The sequence below is a fragment of the Megalobrama amblycephala genome, linkage group LG13, assembly GCF_018812025.1.
Source record: "Megalobrama amblycephala isolate DHTTF-2021 linkage group LG13, ASM1881202v1, whole genome shotgun sequence".
Classification (NCBI taxonomy): Eukaryota; Metazoa; Chordata; class Actinopteri; order Cypriniformes; family Xenocyprididae; genus Megalobrama; species Megalobrama amblycephala.
The window spans coordinates 41,656,670-41,684,054 of record NC_063056.1 but is presented as its reverse complement, the minus strand read 5'-3'; the positions used below and the strand labels follow the sequence as shown (position 1 = coordinate 41,684,054).

The following is a 27,385-nucleotide window of genomic DNA, read 5'->3' as shown; positions in this document are numbered from 1 at the left end:
AAAACTTAAGTCACTGAAATAAGGCCAAAAAAATAATATTAAATCTGTGTTCATAAGACTTCTGGGAGATTGTAGACTAGAGTTTTTGCTTCAGAATTATGTAAAAATTATCCTTCCTACTCACATATAAAACAATAGAGAGATTTAAATTTTCTAAAACATCTTTGGTCAAGAAACACAGTATGCGTGGAGGCGTGAATCATCATGAATAATGGGTGATTCTCACCTGAGAAGACAAAAGAATCGCATAAAGAGCTCTAATGACCTGCATAAATAATGAGCTCTTTCAGTCAGGTAGGCTGTGAAAAACCCCTCTGTGATCATGTCTCAAAGCTCATCATGGTGTAAATCAAACATACAGAAAAAACAGCAATACTGTGAAATATTATTACAATTTAAAATAATGGTATTCTATTATATACTTCAAAATATAATGTATTTCTGTGATGCAAAGTGTCTGAACAATTATGTTACCTCTATGGCATTTCATATAGGCTTTTAGCTTAAAAGCATGCACTTTTGGAGAAATATTGATGGATTCTCATATGTTTGTCAATTTTCTATACAGAGGAGTAATATTTATTCAGGATTTATTGTCATCACTGTGAATGCTGGATACTGTGTTTTCAATTCATACTTGCAGCCGGAGGGCGCTCTGTGCACTTTTAGTCCACAAATGCCTGCTAAGGTAGAATAGGCAATCCAGAAACTAACCGAACTAACAGAGGCCAGAGATTGCTAACTATGGCTATTCAAAACACTTTTCAAGACAATAAATACACGATTGAGACGATGTATGCATGTATTGACTGTATTTGCGTCTGAATAGCGCTCCTCCGTGGGCGTGGCCGCATTAGCGGATAATGAGCTGAATCACGGACTTCTGACATGGCTCTCTTTTCATACAGATTACATAAACACAGAATGTTTGTTTTCGATTTGACTTGCACGATTTAAAACCTGACATTTCAACGTTTTTTTAGACACAAGTCTAATTTTTTTGTGATTAGTATTCACTAAGTTACAGTTCATTTTCTGAGAACTATCAGATTGGACTTCGTTCAGAGGGAGATGATGTTAGTTTTCTTTATTTTACAAAAAGCACAACATTTTGTTTTTACTCTGAGTGTACACAAATAAAAGAAGATATTCCACAGAGTTAAAATGGTGTATAACTCTTAATTGTATGTGCAACATTTACGGAGTATTTTGAGTCTCTTTCACACTGGTAAGAAAAAAACGTGGTGGTATCGCCGGCGATACCTTAGACCTCAGAGTGTTAAAGTGGTCTTAAATTTGAGGCTGGAAAACAGGAATAATGATACGGCTTAATGTGATTATTGGTGATTATTTAATTGTGAGCGCTGCACGTTCAAAGTCAAAATGCGGCACTTTTACAGGTTCACGGTTTCAGAGCAGTTCGCAATCAATGAATACCGCGCATTTATGTCAAACAATTGTTTATGATGTACTGTTGATGAATTATGACATTGTTTACTTTATAGTGTTTGTATTGTAATTTGTTTTAGATGGTTGTTAGAGTACAAATTTTATCTCCCTGATAAAATGAGCAGCTGGTAGCAGGAAAGACATTTCAAAATAAGAGTCCTGGTGTATTTTGGGCTTTTTTCTTTATCTGGCATTTTAGAATAAGAAATGAAAGCAGAAATGTTTAAAAGCAGTGTAGTTTTTGTATTCAAATCAGTTAAATAATTTTTTCAAATTAAAGGGTTAGTTCACTCAAAAATGAAATTAAGCACTCAACCTCATGTCGCACAAAAAGTATTTTTGTGCACAAAAAGTATTCTTGTCACTTTATAATATCAAGGTTGAATCACTGTAGTCATGTTGATTATTTATCAATGTCTTTAATGCCTTTCTGGACCTCAAAATGTGCAATGACATTGCTGCCAAAGTGTGGTTCAGATACCCTCAGATTTCATCAAAAATACCTTAATTTGTTTTCTGAAGATGAACGAAGGTCTTACGGGTGTGGAATGACATGAGGGTGAGTAATTAATGACAGAATTTCATTTTTGGGTGAATTAACCTTTTAAGGGCCACATGTGCTACTTGGGAAAAAAGTAAGCGTCAATACGTATCTAATCTGTTATTTTACAATTTTGCCTAATTACAGTCCACTTATTTATATTTGTGCATGTCTAAGCAAAGTCATTTTCTCTAGATGAACATCTTTGGCCATTGCAACACCCTCTAATCTTCAGCGTTTAGCTGCTGCTATCCCGGACTGAATGTCATCATGTATTGTTGATGCAAGCAAGGTACAACCCAAAATGCCACTGTAACAAATCACAGAATTAAAAATGAGCCCCCGTTTTGGCATGTTTGCATATGGTCCTGGTTTTCAATCTGTATGAAATGTCATGCAATTAACATTTTTTAATGATGCTGTCAAGTACCCGCTTACTGTTTCAGATGCTCTTAATGATTTAGGCAGACTGATTAGATTCAGTTTTGTTTTAGCATTATTTATGTATGTACTATTATAGTGTTTAAGAATATTTTGAAATCAAAAGGATGTGACGTTTACACTTGCTCCTGAGAGCCTCTCTTCCGTTCAATGACACATTAAACAAATGCTTAAAGGATAATGCTGATTTCGGGCAGAAAATCCAAATTCAATCATCCATCGACCTCAAATGTGGCTTATCATTTGAAACATGTAAGTAGTAGCGTTAACCTTGATAAATGTGTGTTATTTGTTAGGAGCATATCCAAGTGTTTGTGTGGAATGTGGAAGCTGAAGTATATCGCGCTTACTGCATGACATGGAGGCGCCGGCGTGATCACTTGCATTTTTTCAACTTAAATACTCCTGTGATTTTTTGGTCATATAGATAAAGTAATACATCATTCCAAACTGTAAAATGAACAGAAACTCAGCATATACTTGCCTCACAGACATTAGAAATATATCTATAGTAGGCTTGAAATATCTACTTTTAAACGAACCAATTTGAATAAAAAACAAACACTTTCTGATTATGGAATCCATATGAAAGGTGCATTTCTCTCTATAGGCGCGTTCACTGTACTGCAAAGATGCAACTTCATCTTTGCAGCCGACACTGCCTCAGAAAACACTAGCTTATAAATAAACAGTTAAAATGTCACTTTATAATAATACATTTAGGCTATATAAACTTGCTATTTTTTCAGACACATTCATAATCATTGCTTTGCATTAAGCTTTATGCGTGCACTTGAACGCAATGTATATATTCTGCCCTCCAGTATATTTAAGTAATTAAATTAATATAAACATGCTATTAGTCGACTAATGGCTGAAATGAAGGACTACTAGTCGACTAGAAAAATCTTTAGTCGGGGATAGCCCTAGTTCATATTGAGATCTGACTTTTGATGGCAGACTTTGGTATCTTGGCAAATCAGAGATATTAGCTGTGTTTACATGGATCCTAATAATCCGTTTGTAATCCGATTGAAATTTCATTTGGATGGTCAGGGGTGGTTTGAACCTTTTCTAATCCATTCAATAGGACTTGATCGGATTGAAAACCGAAACTGGAATGTTCTGCGCATGTGCAATGACGTAGAAATGGCGAAATGACGTATGACACACAGAACAAGCTGTTGTTGTCATAAAATATAGTGCCAATCTAAAATTTTCCTTCCACTTATCGACTGTGAAGTGGAGCAGGACAATGTCGTCCCATCAGTCCTTGCTTTTAATAATCTCCATTTTGTCTGATATAATCAATCGAGGAGAAAACATTTTAATGTGCATGCAAGATATCTCATTTGAACATTAAAGTAGGAAGCATACATAAGGAATAAAACTGCCCCAGGAACAATGTGATGTTGTTTCATTCTGTAAGGCTTTAAATGTTCCACTTTGGTAGCTGTGATTTATATTTATATATCTCATTTAATTTCAATTCTCTTTTGCTGCAGCCCTCTGGCACATGCCATAACTCATCATTATATGTTCAATAAGTCAGATAAGCAGTTCAATATTTAATATGTTTCCCTCAGATTTGTTTGGATGTTATCTGGGTCTCACGGGTAGATGATTCCCACTCACACGGCGCACTTCCATGAAGCGTCTGACTGTGGGATAATGTTACATGTGTTAGTCGACATGAAGGAGATCGTGCTGTTCATCATCCTAGCCTCCTCGTCCCCATCTGAATTGCAAATTCCGGTGGTTAAAATCAATAGACGCTGGGATTGGGATTCACGCGCGTGGGCGTGTAATTGGGAAAAACATAAGGGCTGGTATTGCTTCTGACAGGTCATTTATCCCACTTTAGTTAATGGTAAGCATGGCTGGTGTGGATTCGGTCATCAAAACTCGGTCTATGTTTTCTCTCGCACAGTTTCTACAGAATAAACACTTTGTAAGTTCTGCTTACCACTATAAGGCGGTTCCCTTAGGAAGGCCCGTCCGATAGATGCATTCATAAAAGCAACAATCAAACAAGATGTTTAATTTTTTGTGGTCTGAATCCACTCTCAGATATTTCGAGAGTCATGAAGCTCAGCAGTTCACAGAGCGATTCATGCATTCATTACAAATCCTGCTGAAGGAACTTAAAATAGGCCGTCTGAATAATTGATCACTTGTTTTGGTTAAATAAAATTCTAATTAATCATAATTATAATGCATTTTTAATGTGCATTACACTTGAAATATATTTATACATGATATGTAAGTAATGATTTTCCTTTCAAGTTACATTTGATGCAGTTCATTTATTTAAAGGGGCGGTTGATTATAATTTCCCTTTTTTTAACTTTAGTTAGTGTATAATGTTGCTGTTTGAGCATAAACAACATCTGCAAAGTTACAACGCTCAAAGTTCAATGCAGAGGGAAATATTTTCTTTTACAGAAATCGCTTTTTAAGGACTACAACAAACAACAACGAGCTTCTTCCTGGGTTAGTGACATCATAAAACCCAAAATTTGCATAAACCCCACCCCTGAGAACACGCAACAAAGGGGGCGGGGCCATGTTGGGCTGCTTTAGAGAAGAGGAAGAGTTGTTGTAGTAGAGTGTTGTTGTCATGCCGTCATTTTACACCGGACTGCTTCACAAACGAGGGTCAATTCAACACAAAAGATGAACATGACGACACATGCTAGTGGATGAGTTGAATCAACTCCACAGCAACTACATAAATTATCCACTAACCATTCAGAAACGTCTAAAAGTTGAAAACTTCTTCCTGAGTCTCTCCATCAGTGTCGACTCCGGTTTGAACAATGTAAGGCTGAACACCGTTACTGACAATCCTCATTTTGGCTGCGTGAGATTGTCCTGTTTTGTTGTTGCATGAGCTCTTGAAGCTCCGCCCTCTTCTGGAAAGGGGGCGGGAGCAGCAGCTCATTTGCATTTAAAGGGACACACAAAAACGGTGTGTTTTTGCTCACACTCAAATTTGACATACTATAATAAATGATCTGTGGGGTATTTTGAGCTGAAACTTCACAGACACATTCTGGGGAAAAGTATATTTTTCAAAAAACAATTTTAAATTTCGTCAAATCAGTTCAAATCATCAAATTGGGGCAGCAGAGGCGTCGTCCCGTCAGCTGTCAGCTCCCGCTGCTCAAATCTATGTTAAGCACAGACAGTCTCATAAGGAGGAAGACGAGGTTCGCCGTGGGAGGTTCACGTTCACAGACTGACATGTTTGCGTTGCATGAAGATGCTGCGTGTCAGGAAACGTCTTGCGTCTGTCAGTGGGCAACGGGAGGCTGATTTAAGATGAGTTTGAATATCTTGACATCCTGAAGTTTTTGAGCTTCCACTTCCTGCAGGAATAAACCAGATTTGGACATTTGAACATGAATTATATACAGGGAAGTGCTATAGGGCACTTAATGTGTCAGAGAACATTTCTGAAGTATCCCTTAAAGCAATTTAGGAAAACAACACAGTGTTTTCACTCAGACATCTTGAAGTCGTAAGAGTGATGCTTTTTTGCCAGTTAAATCAGTTGTTTATCTTAAAAGTTCCTTGTGTGGAAAATAAAAGATGTACTAAAATTTAACGTTAACTGAATGTGTGCCATGTGTGGCACTTTAACTTTATACAGATTGGTTGATTAGAATAAACCTCTGATGTTAGCGTTTCCTAGCTTATTTGGACATATAAAAAAAATCAGCATGGTTTAAAGTTGGCATGTATATTTTTGAAATGCATGTTATTGAACAATTCATCCGTGCCTTTTTAGTTCTTTTTTAAATTTGACTTCATAAATTTTAATCAAAAACATTTAATTTGTAATGCCAGACTTCTCCAATCATTTAATCAACTTAAACTCTAGGCTTTTCTTATCAACTGCAAGCTCGCATTCAGATCCGCCTCAATCCAATAAACATCCGATGGATAGAACCAAGCTCCGCCCCGCCCTGCATTTTTTCTTTTTTGATAATCAGCAGCAGAAACAATGTCGGCCTCAGAGGTGTGGAAATACTTCAGAATTACTGATGACAACCGACACATTGCGAACTGCATGCAAATCGAGCTGAATGACAGACCAGAAGCGTTCTCTCGCGTTATCACTTCTCCTCGCGCCTGAATGGTCAAATGCACACATAGTTGTCAAAATTGTGTGGAATATCTCACGTAAATACAGTCGGTTATGGCTTAAGTGCACGTAAACAGGTGGGTGAAAACAGGATATGTGTCAGTATATTACATTCATGGATTCGGTCTTAAAGGGAGAGTAGCCTAATGAAATATTTGTCTGTCATTAATGTTAATAAAACAACAAAAGATGTTAAATAAATGTGTATATATATATATATATATCATGAAATAAAATTTCTCATATCATGGTCATATTGCGCACTCGTCCCGTATTCCACCATGAGAAATCTGGTCACTAGGTTGTGTTTACACTGGTTCACAGTGTTATATGTTCAGTAATATTAGTTTAGCGCTTTTTAAAAAGTAGGTTAAAAAAGATTTTATTATTATTATTATGACTTTGGTAATTGTGCCCTTTGAAGGTTATTGGACATTGTGACATTTGTGCTTTAAGTTTGTGACGAACACATCAAAATTATTTCTTTTTTCATTGGAGTAATAATAAAGAAGCTGTCCTACATTCATTAGTCTCACTGTGTTGTGCTTGGAAAACTGCCACATCACCCAAAAAGAAAAGAAATTAATAAATGTATAGGCATCGGTATCGGCGAGTACCAGAAAAAAAATATCGGTACTTGTACTCGGTCCTTAAAAAATGGTATCGGTGCATCCCTATTTAGTACGTTGTTGTCGTGTAAATATACACTTAATCTTTTCGCAAACTTGCTCTGCCACTTAAACAACTTCTCTTTTCAGCTGACATGAATAAAATCAAGTCCCGCCCAACATTTATCATCATTGAACATCCTATTTCACTCAAAAATCTGATAAAACTTAAACTTAAAAAGGTTGTGAAAAGCATTTCACAGTGACTTTACAGTAGTAAAAGTGATATTTGTTTTTAATGACCCTACAAGTTCAATTAAACCATCAAAATATGAGGGAAAAAAAAATATAAATATATATATATATATATATATATATATATATATATATATATATATATATATATATATATACACACACACACTGCGTTCCAAATTATTATGCAAGAGACAAAACAGTAAGATTTCTGTACAATAAACATTCAGATTTTAGTTTTTCTTAGAAAATGTTTGTTTGTTTATTTATCCATGTCTTTTTAGATAACTGGTATCAATCTCAGACAAAATAATTTGCCAGATCTATGGAAACCCTACTTAGAGGTTGTTCCACATTATTAAGCAAGTCACAGTTCTCATGCAATATGGGAGGAAGAAAGATCTTTCTGAAGATGAAAAGCATGAAATGGTGCAATGTTGTGCAAAAGGCATGAAAACAACTAATATTGTGTGAAACTGAATAGAGATTATCAAATTAAAAAAACTAAAATTAAAATTAAATTAAATTAAAAAAAAAACTCAGTCAGATAAAGGCTTATTAATGAAAGTTCAAATAAAAGCTTCAAATACCTGTTTTCAGCTCAACACTGGCTTTTTTTATAGCTGCCCTTTTAATACAATTCATTTTTTTGACAGGAACTTTCCTCAATAAGCCTTTATCTGACCGAGTTCTGCTGTGCTCTAAATCACTCACAAATCTTATGATAATTTGATCATCTCCATTCAGTTTCACACAATATTAGTTGTTTTCATGCCTTTTGCACAACATTGCACCATTTCATGCTTTTCATCTTCAGAAAGATCTTTCTTCCTCCCCATATTGCATGAGAACTGTGACTTGCTTAATAATGTGGAACAACCTCTAAGTAGGGTTTCCATAGATCTGGCAAATTATTTTGTCTGAGATTGATACCAGTTATCTAAAAAGACATGGAGAAATAAACAAACAAACATTTTCTTAGAAAAAGTAAAATCTGAATGTTTATTGTACTGAAATCTTACTGATTTGTCAATTGCATAATAATTTGGAACACAGTGTATATATATATATATATATTTAAATATGAGGGAAGAAGAAAACACAAACTTGGATAAGGTATTTATCTGACAAAATTATTTGGCAAAAAAAAGGCAAACTACAGCTACAGGTTTTATTTTACTTTTCTATAAAAAAAAATCATAGAATAGCAAAAAACTGACAGGAAAAAGCATTGATTGATTGACATTGACTAAACATAATCAGTTATTAATATTTGGTTTTCTCTTGTTCATAATTTCTTTGTATGACAGCCTGGCCTAAAAATACGTTGGCACAATTTGTCATGTTTCATTGCATTATTATCAGAAATAAAACAAGCACAAATACGCAATATGATTACAACATTTTTAACACATTTCTAATATTATTTGAAGATGTCAAGTTTCGTAGGCTGGTCATAGTTTTTCCAGATACAATAACGTGCGAGTTCATGTAAACCACTTTCTTTTATCTGCGAAAGAGTTTAAGAATAAATCATGATTAGTAAACGCTCTTACACTCACGTAGCTTTCTCATTGTGTGCATGTTTGTTTTTGTTGTGACGTCAAAATGCGAGAAACCCTGGCGAGGTTTCTACAGCTTTTCTTGTGTAGTTGAGCTGTTATAATGAGTTGTTTTTTGATGCTTATCAGGTTTTTATTATGCATATAAACGCTCTCAATGAGAAGCAGCATTTCCTCGCTGAACCCCGGCGTGTTTGGAGCACGAGGTCATCGTCGCGCACAGATGGTTTGTGCCTTTTTCTTTTCTCTCTGCTCTTTTTCTTGCTCACTTCCTGCATTTATTTTTTTTGCATGTCCTCATCTGAGTCCTTTGATTTCCCAGCAGCCCCTCGCTGGCCAGCTGGACGTTCTCCAAAACTTGCACCCATCCCGCTGATTTTAAGTGCCATCTCCTCATCTTTTAGCCGTGCGTGAGATTTATGCCGCGATTATATTATGTAACATTTTCAGATACAGTGTCAAGCTATGAAACACGTACATGTGGTGCCAATATGGCAAGGCTGTCGACATCAGACCATAACTTACTGCGACTGATTGGCCTGATGTCGTCTAATAAAGAAGAGCGTATCAGGTTTCCAAACTGTGTGTCACTCGTCGGCCTTTAAGTGAAAGTGATTTAGTGATTCATCTACAGCTGGCCGCGATAGACGATTGTGAATCGAAAGTGATTTTCTGCTTGTGTAACACCGGCTGCTGGGCTGACATCTGTCTGCAGCAGGTTCAAGTTGTTGAACCATCATAGAACAGACATCTGAGAAGAGCGACAGGGCCAGACGCCTGTATATCAGTCTGAGGAGACGGAGGCTGTTATCTGATGAATGGAGTATCAGTGTAATTTCACTACCTCATCTAAGACCGCCCGTACGATGTCACTCTGCCTCAGTTTGACATTAGACTGACAGTATGTTTCCGTCCACCTATTTTTATGTGCATTTCGGGATATTGCATTAAAAAAGCTGGATGGAAAGGCCAAGATGCGCATAAATTCTAAAAACATGTGGGGCGGACACATTTTTTATCTGACAAGCAGACATGCACATAAACTAGGATGGAAACACGTTTACAGAATAAATCCCTCGATGTGCAACAAAAACTCTCGCCTCAGCAGAGGATGTGATTGGATAACTGTTAGTCAACCGGCGGACCAATCGCATCAAAGCATCTCAATTGAACTGAATAACCCTTATGTCAAAAATATGAAAGGATTATTCAGTTATTCTGTTAAAATATGTAGATTATTCAATTCAATTTGATGGAATTTTAATATTAATTGAAATGTGTAAATCTTTAAGATATTTTTTTATTTCTAAGCTTTTTCTACCTGATTTAATCCTATACGGAAGAGGATTAGGGCCAAGCAATAATAAAAAAATAAAACCATCTCGAGATTAAAGTTGTTAAATTTCGAGAAAAAACTTGTTAAATTTCGAGAAAAAACACGTTAAATTTCAAGAAAAAAGTCGAGATAAAATGTTGAGAATAAAGTCATTAAATTTCGAGAAAAAAGTCGAGATAAAATGTTAAGAATAAACTCAAATTATGAGAATAAAGTCGTTAAATTGTAATTTAACGACTTTTTTCTCATAATTTAATGACTTTTTTCTCGTAATTTAATGACTTTATTCTCAACATTTTATCTCGACTTTTTTCTCGAAATTTAACGACATTTTTCTCATAATTTAACGAATTTGTTCTCGTAATTTAACGACTTTTTTCTCGTAATTTAACGAGTTTATTCTCAACATTTTATTTCAACTTTTTTCTCGAAATTTAACAACTTTAATCTCGAGATGGTTTTATTTTTTTATTAAGCAATAATAAAAAAATAAAACCATCTCGAGATTAAAGTTGTTAAATTTCGAGAAAAAAGTTGAAATAAAATGTTATGAAATAAAAATAAAATGCCCTAATCCTCTTCCATAAACATATAAAAATGAGTTTTGTTGATATAAATGTATGCATATCGGTTGGTTCTGTGATGTTAAATAATATTTTTGACTTGAATAAACCAATTAATTTAGATGTTACCATTTATTTTCAATGTAGGGAATCAAACAATTCTGATTCCATTAACAATTTTTTTTCGCACTCTTAAAGAAAACTTACTAAAATTTAAAACCATATTATCAATTTTTATTTCATTTAAATATGTAAATACTAAACACAAACAATACCTCTTTTAGTAATGTTTAAATGAATTATTACCAATAATAAAAAAATAAAATAAATAAAATAAAATTCATAAAGAATTGAACAATTGTGATTTTTAACTTATTATTATTAGTTTTTAGTACTTTTGAGAAAGTACAACTAAATATTATTAATTATTATTATTAAATATTAAACAAAAACAATACTTTTTTAGTAGCTTTTTGATGATTTATTTTTAATATTGTACCCAAATAAATGAAAATAAACAACATAAACGTTCCAGGGATGGTATCGGTATAAAGAATCGAACAATTATGATTTACAGTCTAATTCTGATTCCTGAGCGATTCTTTTGAGGAAGTAAATCTAATAAATAAAATAAAATAACACTTTTTAAGTAAGTTGTGTGTGTCCCTTTAAATGCAAATGAGCTGCTGCTCCCGCCCCCTTTCCAGAAGAGGGCGGAGCTTTAACAGCTCAACAACAACAAAGCTGGAGAATCTCACGCAGCCAAAATGAGGATTGTCAGTAACGGTGTTCAGCCTTACATTGTTCAAACCGGAGTCGACACTGATGGAGAGACTCAGGAAGAAGTTACAACTTTTAGACGTTTCTGAATGGTTAGTGGATAAATTTATGTAGTCGATTGAACTCATTGACTTGCATGTGCCGTCATGGTAATCTTTTGTGCAAATCCAGCAGTGTTTTTGTCTTCCTGGAGAAAGTAAAGGAGCCAAGGCTGATCTGTTTAGATGCAGAACTTGTAATTTCAGAGTTTGTTTTGTCCTCCTCTTTCCCGCCGCGTTGATTGAAGAGCGTGTGTGTGTGAAATTGCGTTGGCCTTTAATGTGTTCCAGCATTCGCTCCACAAGCATTAGTGGTGTTTCTGCTGAAGGCAACATTTTTATCACGCCGCCCGATGGGTAACAGAGTTGACATTCAGCTCGCCGCTGGGGTGAATGAGGCTAATAAAACCGTTTTCCGTTCTCTCTCCCTCCCTCAGATGGACCCGGTTCAGAAAGCTGTTTTACGTCACACGTTCAGCGCTTCGGCCTCGTCTAAAAGGAAAGCTGTCTCGTGCGGCGTGTGCCAGCTGAGGTTTAACTCGCAGGTGAGTGGAAGAGGCCGTTTCTTCACCGTGACTCTGATTCAAGCTGCTCTAGAGCGGTACAAATGCAGTTATCCAACACAGTCGAGATAATGCGATAAAGCAAAATTACAAGCTCATTAGAATAATTTATTGTGAATCAGACTCTGGTCGCACCGTATGTGCTTGATTCACTAAAAACAACGAGCTCATATGAGTCATTTGTTGTGAATCAGACTACATTGTTATGCTGTATGCATCTGATTCACTAAAAAAAGAACCAGTTCATAAGAGTCATTTGTTTTGAATCAGACTACATTGGTTACACTGTATGTGCTTGATTCACTAAAAAGAACCACATCATTAAGAGTCATTTATTGTGAATCAGACAACATTGGTCATGCTGTATGCATTTGATTCACTAAAAAGAACCAGTTCATGTGAGTCATTTGTTTGTGAATCAAACGGTCGCACTGTATGTGCTTGATTCACTAAAAATTACAAGCTCATAAGAATCATTTGTTGTGAATCAGACTACATTGGTTACGCTGTATGTTTTTGATTCACTAAAAAGAACGAGCTCATGAGAGTCATTTATTGTGAATCAGACTACTCTGGTTGCACTATGTTTTTGATTCACTAAAAAGAACCAGCTCATGAGAGTCATTTGTTTGTGAATCAGATGTTTGCACTGAATGTGCTTGATTCACTAAAAATTACAAGCTCATAAGAATCATATATTGTAAATCAGACTACATTGGTTACGCTGTATGCATTCGATTCACTAAAAAGAACCAGTTCATAAGAGTCATTTGTTGTGAATCAGACTACACTGGTCGCGCTGTATGCATTTGAATCACTAAAAAGAACCAGCTCATAAGAGTCATTTATTGTGATTCAGAATGGTTACGCTGTATGCATTTGATTCACTAAAAAAAGAACCAACACAAGTCATTCATTTGTGAATCAGACAACATTGGTCATGCTGTATGCATTTGATTCACTAAAAAGAACCAGTTCATGTGAGTCATTTGTTTGTGAATCAAACGGTCGCACTGTATGTGCTTGATTCACAAAAAATTACAAGCTCATAAGAATCATTTGTTGTGAATCAGACTACATTGGTTACGCTGTATGTTTTTGATTCACTAAAAAGAACGAGCTCATGAGAGTCATTTATTGTGAATCAGACTACTCTGGTTGCACTATGTTTTTGATTCACTAAAAAGAACCAGCTCATGAGTCATTTGTTTGTGAATCAGATGTTTGCACTGAATGTGCTTGATTCACTAAAAATTACAAGCTCATAAGAATCATATATTGTAAATCAGACTACATTGGTTACGCTGTATGCATTCGATTCACTAAAAAGAACCAGTTCATAAGAGTCATTTGTTGTGAATCAGACTACACTGGTCGCGCTGTATGCATTTGAATCACTAAAAAGAACCAGCTCATAAGAGTCATTTATTGTGATTCAGAATGGTTACGCTGTATGCATTTGATTCACTAAAAAAAGAACCAACTCAAGTCATTCATTTGTGAATCAGACTACATTGGTTACACTGTATGTGCTTGATTCACTAAAAAGAACCACATCATTAAGAGTCATTTATTGTGAATCAGACAACATTGGTCATGCTGTATGCATTTGATTCACTAAAAAGAACCAGTTCATGTGAGTCATTTGTTTGTGAATCAAACGGTATGGGCTTGATTCACTAAAAATTACAAGCTCATAAGAATCATTTGTTGTGAATCAGACTATATTGGTTACGCTGTATGTTTTTGATTCACTAAAAAGAACGAGCTCATGAGAGTCATTTATTGTGAATCAGACTACTCTGGTTGCACTATGTTTTTGATTCACTAAAAAGAACCAGTTCATAAGAGTCATTTATTGCAAATCAGACTACACTGGTTGCACTGTATGTGCTTGATTCACTAAAAAGAACCAGTTCATAAGAGTCATTTGTTGTGAATCAGACTACACTGGTTATCTGATTCACTAAAAACAGCTAATAAGATTCATTTGTTTTTAAATCAGATCACATTGGTTGCGCTGCATGTCTGTTTTTGATTCACTACAAAGAAACGTTTTGTGAGAGTCAATTTATTTTATTTAAATTCACAGTAAAGAAGGAGTTTATAAGAATCTTTAGTTTCATGAATTGGACTGGTTGTGCTTTGCTTTTGATTTCTAATAAAGAATCGATTCAGAAGAGTCATTTGTTTACGGACTCATATCTTTACTCTGCCCTGCTGTACATACAAGGATCTAAAGTATTGACACACAGTGTGTAAAATGAGTAAAATAGTCCTGTCATATTTATCTGTCATAAATGATACGTGGTCATACGTCCGTCCATCTGTCCATCTATTACATTAAGACTAGATCATGCACTGACCAATCAGATTCATTGAGGGTGACTTTGAAATGGCCAAGAGGCCAATTTTATTTTTCGTCCTTCATCCCATGTCATTTTCCATTCAGGAGAACGTCTGCCTGTGTGCCGCGCTTTCATCATATTTATTTAATCCAAATATGATTATTTAAAAACAGCACTGCCCATATCCTCTCCATTAGGTGCTCATTTACTCCGTCACTGTCAGATATTAAGCCGTAATATCCACACGACGAGGCCTATCGAACAGTAATCACAGCTCATGATGGGCATCCGTCAGGACCGTGTGACAGGATGAAGGGGCGGGGCTGCTGTTGACCAATCACACCTCCTGTAGCTCTCCAGCAGCCAATCACAGAGAGCGTCTGGGAGAAATTATGCATTCAAATCACGCCACATGCACAGCAAAACCTCATTATCATTGGTCGTTTGTGCTCCAGCTTCCAATCAGCTCCAATCTGAGCCCGGGAAGACTTCATGCGGCACATTTTCAAAAATTAAATGGCTTCTGGAGAGTTACAGAGTCCAGCCAGACTTTTGAAAATGACATTTGGTTTTCATATATATCGCCACAGGTCCATTTGAATATGAGACTCTTGGTTATGGATTCTTCTGGGTGTATGAATTATAAATACAGTTTATAATGGCGGGGGAGAGAAAACCTGGTTAGTTGTTGAAGTGCTTTTGCTCGTCGTCTGCCAAACACAGACTGTGGCTCTAATTTGTTTTTGCCGTGATTGATTGATGGCGTCTCATTGCAGGTTCCTGTCTTACTTAAAGGCTCGGCCCTCGCGCTGGCAGACGTTTAATGCCCACCTTTTTTTTTATAATTGATCATATTTTATATTTATTATGTATAATAATGTTACCTTTTTATATTTATTTTATTTGTATTTATTTATTTAATATTATTTATTTCATTTTTTTCATATATTCATTTATCCCCCTAACTTGCTGGACATTAGCATGTGTCTGTTACTCTATTATTATGTTTTTTTACAATTTATAATTTATAATAATAATTTATAATATTTTTAATTTGTAAATATTTATTGTGAATAATAATGCTACCTTTTATATTTACTTTAATTTTATATATATATATATATATAATGCTGGACATTAGCATGTGTCTGTTACTCTTATTAATAATAATAATAATAATAATAATAATAATAATAATAATAATTATTATTATTATTATTATTATTATTACACTTATTTATAATTTATAATATTAATTTATAATATTTTTATAATATTAATAATTATAATAATGTATAAATATTATAAATATTTATTATGTATAATGTTACATTTTATATTTATTTTATTTTTATTTATTTATTATTTAATATTAATAATAAATATTTATTAATTGTTTTATAATTCGTTTTTAAATATATATTTTTTATTTTTTTACTTTATTTATTTTATTTTATTTTATTTATTTTTTATTTTTTTACTTACTCCACAATGAACAATAATGCAAAATACTGTTTTATGGCCAGTAAATATTTATTAATTGTTTTAAAATTCCTGATTTTATATATATATATATATATATATATATATATATATATATTACTTGCTGGACATGTGTCTGTTACTCTATTATTATTATTATTATTATTATTATGTTTACACTTATTTATAATTTATAATATTTTATATTTGTAAATATTTATTATCTATAATAATGTTACCCTTTTATATTTATTTTATTTGTATTTATTTATTATTTAATATATATTTTTTAACTTGCTGGACCTTAGCATGTGTCTGTTACTCTGTTATTATTATTATTATTATTATTTAAAAAATTATCATTGCTTTTTTATTTTAGAATTTATAATATTTTATATTTGTAAGTTTGTTTTTTATTTTAACTAACTAACATACTGGCAAACTTATTTTATTATTTAATTTTTATAAACATTTATAATTTATAATATTTTATAATAAAATATTATAAATTATAAAAGTATTGTAAATCAGGTACATTTTTATTTATTCATGTATTTATTTATTTATAACATACTGGCATCTGTGTATTTGTTACTCACATGCCTGTCTTTTTTATTCTTTTTTTCCCTTTTTTTAATAATTGTAATTAATAATATCACTTTTTAATATTTTATAATTATTTATAATTTTTGTAACATTTTATGTGATTTATTTATTGATTTAATTAACTGATTAATTTCTAATTTATTGGCAAAAATGTAGTTCTGGACCATAGAATCGGTGTCTTTGTTACTCACATGAATATGAGACATTTGCTTATGAATTCTTTGGAGTATATGAATTATAAATACAGTTTATAATGGCGGGGGAGAGAAAACCTAGCTAGTGTTTTTGCTGGTGTCCTGTCGAACACAGACTGTGGCTCTAATTTCCCTTCGCCGTGATTGATTGATGGCGTCGTTTAACAGCGCCTCATCGCAGGTGTCTGTCTTAGTTAAAGGCTCGACGGGCAGGACGACTTCCTCCTCGCTCGGCCATCACGCTGGCAGCTCTTCCGTGTCGTGCGTTTAATGAATGCTTGATTGCGGCACAGATTGCACATGACATTTATCTGTGTCACTGCATTCTCCCCTGTGATTGGCCGTTGAAATTAATAGCTGGGAGTGTCGAGAAACATCCCATTTATCTTGGTGTTAAAGCTATTTTCATAACACTATCCCACTCAAATGATGTGTTACTTACAAACCCCCGTGATATAAATCTATATGATTATGATCCATATCCCGCACTGCTATTTGTACAAATACAATATATCAAAAGAAGTCTGATCCGTCACGACGTCATATTGCTTTTCATAAAGGTATATCTGCCCTTAATGTCTTTACAAAATTACCTCTGGTGTTGTAAAGGTACGCTTCATGAGAAGAATGATCGCATGAGATATTCTGTTTGAAAGATACTGAACTGAACGCTCAGCAAGAGCCAGATATGAATAAACTTTTTACTCATAAAAAAGTTTTACTGAGAGACACAGACTAGCTCATAAAATACACTACGGGAGATGAAGTGTCATCAGTATGCTAAGAGAAAATAATGCAAAATACAGTTTTATGGCTAGTAATAAAAATTTATTAATTGTTTTATAATTCCTAATTTGAATATGTTTAAATGTAATTATTATATAATTATGAATGATTATTGTGATTTTTTTTAAAACAAATATTTATTTGTTTTTGTTTTTTTTTCCCTTTATTATTTATTTTATTTTATTATTTTTTAAGTTACTCCCCAATGAACAATAATGCAAAATTAATATTTTAAATGTAATTATTAAAATAAATATAATTATTAATGATTATTGTGATTTTTTTTTAATATTTGTTTTTTTATTTTTATTTATCTATTTATTTACTTATTTTATTTTATTTTATTTTATTTTATTTTATTTTTTTTTTTTTTTTTTAACTTACTCCCCAATGAACAATAATGCAAAATACAGTTTTATGGCCAGTAATAAATATGTATTAATTGTTTTATAATTTGAGTTATAATATGTTTAAATGTAATTATTAAATTAAATATAATTATTCATGATTATTGTGATTTTTTATTTTTATTTTTTTAACTTCCTAATTATCAGTAATGCAAAATACAGTTTTATGGCCAGTAAAAAAAATATGTATTAATTGTTTTATAATTCATAATTTATAATATTTTTGTAAATGTAATTATTAAAATAAATATGATTATTTATTATTATTGTGATTATATATATATATATATATATATATAATTTAATTTTATTTATTTATTTAAATAAATAAAATTAAACTTACCATTGGCAAAAAGTTGTCATGTGTCTCTTTATTACTCACATTTCACTTTTACAACCTATAATATTTTAGAATTATTTTATCTTCATTATTTTATATATTTTAATTGATATTTTATGTATTTATTATTTAATATTATTCTTTTTTCTTAATTATTAACTTAATGGCAATAATTTCATTACTGTTTGTTACATGCTTTTTTTAAATAACTATTTACTTTTAAATATTCATAATATTTTATGCTTACTGTACATTTGTATGTATTTATTTTTAACTTTCTGGCACAAATGTAGTTCTGGACCCTATAGCATGTGTGTCTTTGTTCCTCACGTCTTGTTTTGGCGTCAGAGAGGTCGTCGACTGCCTTATTCATTCAAAGAAGTGTTTGTCCGTCTCTTGGTATTGTCCTCCCGCTGCTGGCGATGTCAGTCAGGCGTCCAGGAGTTAGCGGCGAGGTAAACAAGGGCAATTGAAAGACATTGCGTATGGCCCGGTCCAACCGAGCCATAATAAATCTCGTTTGAAGGTGAAAGCAAATGCCACAGAGCGTTTGACGCTACCTACATTGTGCCCGCAGATATTAAAAGATTTGTTTCCCACCAAGTCAGCCTCGATGAGCTGGAAGTTTTATGTATGGGACGGTGTCATAGAGGATAATAACCTCACACACGTACGGCTGGAGAGGCCATTCTTTTCTTCTGTCACACTCTTTATTCCACACCATTACTCAGAGAGGAAACCTAACGAGCGGCCTTGCTGTCTACTGCCTACATAGGGAGCTGCCTTCTAAGGTAACATCCTGACTAAATAACAGTATCACTCCTGAAACAGGAGATTTGACTCCCAGTTGATTGGTTTGGCGATAACATGCTGCTGAGCTGATAATGTAATGAGTAAATAAGCATAAGATGCATTACTTTGGATAAAATAGTCAATTGTTTAATTATATATAACTTTGTAATGCATGAATCAGAAGTAGGTCTGTCAATCAACTGAAAATTGTAGTCGAATTAATTAAATGATATGCTGATTATTTGATCATTCCAGTTTAACCAGGCGCTGAATTAACGCTTTGAATGATTAATTGAAGTCATTGTCATTCTTTCCGACACAAACGCGTCTCCTTTATATGTAAATTAAGCTCATTATATTGCACCTTATTCACAGAAGTCTGTGCTATTTGGCTGGTGCAATTAAAGTGTGCTAGATCAATATTTATTAATAGATTTATTGAATACATTGTATTATTGTTGCAACATTGAATAGACGTAAAATGAATAAAAAGCTTTAGAAGTTGCTACTTGAATTGCACTAAAGGTGTAATGACAATTACAAATCAATGCCTTGTGTAAAAAACACACGTTTATTATAACATTTAAAAAAAAAACTTAATTAATTGTTATGTTATTAAATGTTATGTAAATAAAATATACTTGTTACATATTTAATACAGCTATATTAACCAATATATCATCAATATATTTAATTATCAGTATAAATGCAATTATGTAATTATTATAATTATCAATTTAATTTAACTATTTAATTTTTGCTTTGGTTTACTGTCATTTGTTTTTATGATGAACAAATAAGTAAATTAAAAAAAAAATTGTAAATATGAAAAAATCAAATTAACAGTACTTTACATATTTTTAAAAAATATTTTATTAAGAGTGTATAATTTATGATTTATATAATTATGTATAAATTAATAATTGTCAAAATTATTTAATTAATGAAAAACTGCAAAAAAACTGCAAAAAACTTCTCAAAGTGTTTTAAACTATATATATATATATATATATATATATATATATATATATATATATATATAAAGGTATTTTAAAGATTTTGAAGTGTCAAAAGGTCATTCGGTTTAACCATCCAAAGGCCAATACAGCCATTTCATTTGTGATTAAAATATCTTAAAATGTAATAAATGTATATATTTTTATTCTGGCATGATTTTATAACATCATATATCAACATAGTGCAAAATGGTGTTATAATTATGTGTAGAAGTCGTTGCTTTGTTATGAGAAAGAATGTCTGGAAAAATGAATTTCACTGATGTCATTTGGAGTAACCAATACAAAGGGATCATTCTGGATCAAGTCATGTGGTCAATATCATGTGACAGGATGTGACATCATTCAGACACCTGCAAAGGACCACATGATCATGAAGCAAAGTAACTAACTCTTTCTTAACTATTTGAAAAATTCATGTTTTCATTTTCGCTCATACGCATGTCCGAAACATCAGGTCATTCGGTGCAACCGCTATAAAACATGGAAAATGTTGTAATATTTTAAAAACTTGTACTAATTATAAAATGTTTGATTGTCCTTTTGTTAGATATCAGCCTGTTATTGTTTGAAAATATCGTCATTCAGTAAAACCGAAATTTTGGTGAAACCGAATGACTTTTTTAATTTCCATATATATATATATATATATATATATATATATATATATATATATATATATATATACTGTATATATTACACACACACACACACACATACAAAATGTAATTATTATTATGTATAATGCATATAATTATCATTTAAAACATTTGCATTGATCTAACCAACCCCACTCAAACACTATTCTCAAATTATGTTTGCGAATCTTAAATCAAAATATAACAGGTTCCCATGTCTATTAACTAACATTCATACATTTTAAATTACCTTCTCCAAATTATAAATATTTCCATTCCATTTTTTCCATTTCATTGTACAGCACGCCTGTTGTGCCTTAAAATGCTGCATAAGTCGGCAGCTCATTAGGTTTTGGAGCAGATCCAAAGAGTCGACACAAATCTCTGTGCTTTACCTGTATGAGATTCACAAATTGTGCTTGCTTTCTCATACTGAGAGCTCCATTTCACTGGGCTGCGTTGAAGATGGTCGTCGTGTCACGTTCACCCTCACAGATGGGTGCTGCTCGGTGGTTTGATGTCGATAAAATGTGCCTGTGCCACATTGCAGAGCTGGTTCCAGCAGCTTGTTTGCTCATGGCTCAGAGCTCCTCTGCCCCTGTCTGATGTTGCTAACACCTGGTCCGGGCTGGCCCTCTCCACGGGTTGGCCTGTTTTGTGTTTCCTAGAGCCAGGCATTGGCCCACTACAAAGGCACCAAACACGCCAAGAAGCTGAAATCCTTGGACGCGCCGAAATGCCTCAAACACAAGAGTTCCCTGGTCACCAGGGAAAATGCCAACAAGGAGCCTCCGAAGGGCCTCTCTCCCTCAATGGCGACCGGAAACACTGACAGAAAAGGTAAGAGAAGAGACATTATCTTATGTTTGGAAGCATTGCCGTTATTGCTGCTTATCCTTGCTTGAATAAACACCCAGCTCTAAATATTAGACTGTTTGCAATAAGAATAATAAGACACTGTAGGGCTGTTACCAATCAAAGTAAGTTTTTTACACTGAAAAAACAGCATCAAATAATGTTATGAATTTTTTTTTTTTTTTTTTTTTTTGAAAATACAAATAAGAAATGTTGGGGGAAAAATATAATTTTAAACATGAAACCAAACTGCCAGTAGGAGACGACAAGTGACTGTCTTCATTAGTGAATCATTGATTCATTCATTCAAATGATTCATTCAAACGGCTAATTCATTCAATAGTTGTTGCTTTGAGATGTGTTATGGTTCTGCTGTAATCTTTGTTTCGAACTATTTTCACCGCTGAAGTAGAACAAAAATGGTAAATATTGTGACGATATCTTTACATTGAGTCATATCTGAAGACCAGCAGCTGGTTGCAAGAAACACCTGCACTCTTAAAAACTTCTGGGTTAAAAATAAACCAAGTTGGGTTAAATATGGATAAACCCAGCGATTGGGTTGTTTTGACCCAGCAGTTGGGTTAAATGTTTGACCCAATCTGCTGGGTAGTTTTATTTAACTCAACTATTGTTTAAAAATTACTTTATTGCTTGCTTAAAAGGTGCCCAAAATAGGTTGGAAATGAACATTTATTAATATGTTTTTTATTTTTACTTTTTGATTATCACTTTTGCCTCTAGTACACTCTAAAAAACACTGGGTTAAAAATGACCCAATTTGGGTTGTTATGTCTGACCCAGGATCTGGATAACACAAAAACGACACAAACACTGGGTTGTTACGTCTGACCCAGGAGCTGGGTAACACAAAAACTACCCAAACACTGGGTTATTAAGTCTGACCCAGGAACTGGGTAACACAAAACCTACCCAAACACTGGGTTATTATGTCTGATCCAGGAACTGGGTAACACAAAAACAACCCAAACACTGGGTTGTTACATCTGATCCTGGAACTGGGTAACACAAAAACTACCCAAACACTGGGTTATTAAGTCTGACCCAGGAACTGGGTAACACAAAACCTACCCAAACACTGGGTTATTATGTCTGATCCAGGAACTGGGTAACACAAAACAACCCAAACACTGGGTTGTTACATCTGATCCTGGAACTGGGTAACACAAAAACTACCCAAACACTGGGTTATTAAGTCTGACCCAGGAACTGGGTAACACAAAACCTACCCAAACACTGGGTTATTATGTCTGATACAGGAACTGGGTAACACAAAAACTACCCAAACACTGGGTTATTATGTCTGATCCAGGAACTGGGTAACACAAAAACAACACAAACACTGGGTTATTACGTCTGATCCAGGAACTGGGTAACACAAAAACTACCCAAACACTGGGTTATTACGTCTGATCCAGGAACTGGGTAACACAAAAATTACCCAAACACTGGGTTATTACGTCTGATCCAGGAACTGGGTAACACAAAAACTACCCAAACACTGGGTTGTTACGTCTGATCCTGGAACTGGGTAACACAAAAACTACCCAAACACTGGGTTATTACGTCTGATCCAGGAACTGGGTAACACAAAAACTACCCAAACACTGGGTTATTACGTCTGATCCAGGAACTGGGTAACACAAAAACAACCCAAACACTGGGTTGTTACATCTGATCCTGGAACTGGGTAACACAAAAACTACCCAAACACTGGGTTATTAAGTCTGACCCAGGAACTGGGTAACACAAAACCTACCCAAACACTGGGTTATTATGTCTGATCCAGGAACTGGGTAACACAAAAACAACACAAACACTGGGTTATTACGTCTGATCCAGGAACTGGGTAACACAAAAACTACCCAAACACTGGGTTATTATGTCTGATCCAGGAACTGGGTAACACAAAAACAACACAAACACTGGGTTATTACGTCTGATCCAGGAACTGGGTAACACAAAAACTACCCAAACACTGGGTTATTATGTCTGATCCAGGAACTGGGTAACACAAAAATTACCCAAACACTGGGTTATTACGTCTGATCCAGGAACTGGGTAACACAAAAACTACCCAAACACTGGGTTGTTACGTCTGATCCTGGAACTGGGTAACACAAAAACTACCCAAACACTGGGTTATTACGTCTGATCCAGGAACTGGGTAACACAAAAACTACCCAAACACTGGGTTGTTACATCTGATCCTGGAACTGGGTAACACAAAAACTACCCAAACACTGGGTTTTTACGTCTGACCCAGGAACTGGGTAACACAAAAACTATCCAAACACTGGGTTGTTACATCTGATCCTGGAACTGGGTAACACAAAAACTACCCAAACACTGGGTTATTACTCCTGATCCAGGAACTGGGTAACACAAAAACTACCCAAACACTGGGTTGTTACGTCTGATCCTGGAACTGGGTAACACAAAAACTACCCAAACACTGGGTTGTTATGTCTGATCCAGGAACTGGGTAACACAAAAACTACCCAAACACTGGGTTGTTACGTCTGATCCAGGAACTGGGTAACACAAAACCTACCCAAACACTGGGTTGTTACGTCTGACCCAGAAGCTGGGTAACACAAAACCTACCCAAAAAAACAACCCAAGATTTTTCAGAGTGTAATTATGCATCTGATGTTTAACATATTTTGGGTTCATTTTAAGCCAGACATATAGTAATTTTTAATTAATAGATGAGTTAAATAAAACTACCCAGCAGACTGAGCAAACATTTAACCCAACCGTTGGGTTTGTCATTATTTAACCCAACTTGCGTTGTTTTTAACCCAGCATTTTTTAGAGTGTAAAGTTAATAAAACCCTTAGTAACAGTATTCCTTCTATAATATATATCTTAAGGGGTTTCTTGCATCTGGACCCAGAATATCACTTGAGGGTTAATTCAACAATAAGAAACAATAAGAAACCACCCAGAACGGCCTCACATCATAGCAGCGAGTTTTGCACGAGCAAAGACACTCAGAAAAATGTAAGAATCTGTTTGAGTTCTGCAATTTATTGCCGTTTTGTGCTACAGAGGAAACATTCATCAGATTTCCCTGGACAAGAGTTGACCTCCTCTTCTATTTCTGTCACAAAGATCTCTCTCTGAACTGGAAACAAGAAATATGTTCCAACACTCGTTTTAAAGGCCATAATTTCGATCCTAGGCGTCTTGCAGTAATTTTGTTGATGTTGCACCAGTACAGTACTTCATATTCATGTGCACCAGTGGAAAATAGCATGAGGTTCTGGTTTTCATTGACCTCTCCTGGTCTTGATATTCTTCCCCAGTCCAGCGAGGTTATATATCGCTCTCGTGGTTCAATAGGACTCTTACTGCTGTTTCAGATGATCCAAACCAAACAGCATCCTCCAGTGTGTGTTTGTTAGCGATCCAGGGGTTGGATATATGCTCTGCAGGATTACAGCTGGATCAGGCTGCTGGAGTCTCATGCCACAAAATTGTGTATGTAAGCACATTGTGGAATTAGGTGCACTCAACACATGTCTGGAACCTGTTCTGGAACCAATAATTTACTCCACTTTTTTTGTTCTGCTTGTTTAGGCCCGGCAGTCAAGCTCGCCCAATAAAAAAGTCTATTTGTGCTCAAACACCTGGTGTAATCTAATTTGCGGCTCTTTAAGGCAAAAGTGTAGCCTGAAGCCAGAGAGGCTCTCCACCACAAGCTGTTATTGTCTTATAAAGCAGTGTCTTGTCTCTATGTGCCGGAGGAAATGCCGTTTGTTTAGACTCGTAGATGCAACACCAAATAGATACACACAAAAGATGCAGCAGTTTGAGGTGAATTCACTAAACAGATGCAACAGTTTGTCAGTGGAAAAAATACTGCAAAAACAAAGTTGCATTAATTGCAAAAGAAATATGCATATAAACATTTTTTTTTTCTGCAACAAATTTTGGCAGCAATTCTTTTATGACACATCTTGTTCTTTTCTTCTTTTTTGACTCACATTTTTTGTTGTTTAAGTAGAGAACAGGATTAGGGCCAAGCAAAAATAAAAACAAATAAAACCATCTCGAGAAGTGAGATTAAACTCATTAAATTTCAAGAAGAAAAATGTCAAAATAAAATGTTGATATAAAAAAAAAAAAAAATTATGGTGAGAATGAAGTCATTGTGTTTTGAGAAATTACTTGTAAAATTTTGAGATAATAATGTCGAAAATAAATTCATTAAATTTTGAGAATAGTCTTTGTTTCTCAATATTTTATTTAAACTTTTTTCTCAATTAAAAAATTTTCTCAAAACATGAATTTATTCTCGAAATTGAATTAAAATTGAAAATTGAAATTGAGTTTATTCTCAACATTTATTTAATCTTTTTTTTCTTTTATTTTAATGAGTTTTTTCTCTAAACATAATGACTTTATTCTCAAAGTTTAATGAGTTTATTCTCAACATGCATTCATGTAGGGTCATTAAAATACAAAATATCCCCTCCGGACATTACAAAAATAAATAAATAAATAAATAAAGACATTATTATTTGTTTTTCTTTGCATGCATTGTTTTTTTTTTTTGTTTTGTTTTTTTTTGTTTTGTTTTTTGTAATCAAATACATGTCTTTTATTTCATGAATCATCATTTGACTGCATGGCAATCCAGTTTAAACAGGTGCTAAATGTTCTAAAATAAGGATGCACTGCATTTAAATAAAGTAATTTTTATTCTTTCCAGTGCAAACATGCCTCCTTTCCAACGAGACTCATTACTGATTGCGTCTTAATCATAAAACCCAGCAATATTGTGGAGTTTTTCTGTGCAGTCACAGTAAAGTACATTAGATTATGATAATGATCTGAGTCTTTAGTACTCAGAACCGTCCTTTGCACCATTGGGATTTGCACCATTCCCATTGCATTCAGCACAGGTTTTGTGTGTACATTTGCGTCATTACCTGATTTGCATAAATCCTTTAGTGAACGGGGTGCTAAAACAACACATACACCACGTGCAAATAAATAGCGCTATCAGCGGGTGCTATTCATTTTAGTCAATTCCCCCCTTTGGATCTCTGGAATGGAAACGCACGGATCGGTGACCTACCTCTGCCGTTATCAGAAAACTAATCGAGCCGGTGTATTGTTTGCATTAATAAGGCCTGCGAATAAAGAAGAGCACCGTGACCCAGTTGAGTACATGATCACGCAGGGCCAGAAACCTCCCGATAAATCACGGCACATCATACAGAACGCAGCATAACACCCGACCGCTTCGCTCCCATTCTCAGCGTTTGTGGCGAGCTGGGCGTTTGTTTGTCAAAATGCCACTCGGTAATGAATATTAATGTGCGGAGATGTCAGAGAGATGAATTGTGGGGGCGGCTGAAAGCTGCATTATCTAGAGTTTATTTGCCGCATGTAATGAATAGCAGAGGCTCAGACACTAATAGGGCGGCTTCAGAGAGCAGATAGCAGCGCTGGAGATAGTCTGCACTTTTGGAGTGGCGATTTAATGTGTTTAATTCAAGGTTTTCTTTTTTCTCCCATTAAATAACAGTCATTTGTCAGGGCTGCGAAGTGAATAATGTGTGGGAAGAGAATATGTATGCATTTGACTACATACTTTACA

At 34.2% G+C, this 27,385-nt stretch overlaps 1 protein-coding gene across 11 annotated transcripts in view; it reads left to right on the top strand.

Annotated features, from left to right (window-relative positions):
• znf385d (zinc finger protein 385D) overlaps positions 1 to 27,385 on the top strand; it is a 232,295-nt gene that overhangs the window by 177,612 nt on the left and 27,298 nt on the right. For 10 of the 11 annotated variants that reach the window (XM_048154134.1, XM_048154135.1, XM_048154132.1 and 7 more), the window contains 2 exons: positions 12,161 to 12,268; positions 21,564 to 21,735. In XM_048154134.1, coding sequence (XP_048010091.1) covers positions 12,161 to 12,268; positions 21,564 to 21,735 — 280 coding nt within the window. The remainder of the gene's footprint in view (positions 1 to 12,160; positions 12,269 to 21,563; positions 21,736 to 27,385) is intronic. The other variant, XM_048154139.1, reaches the window with a different exon arrangement.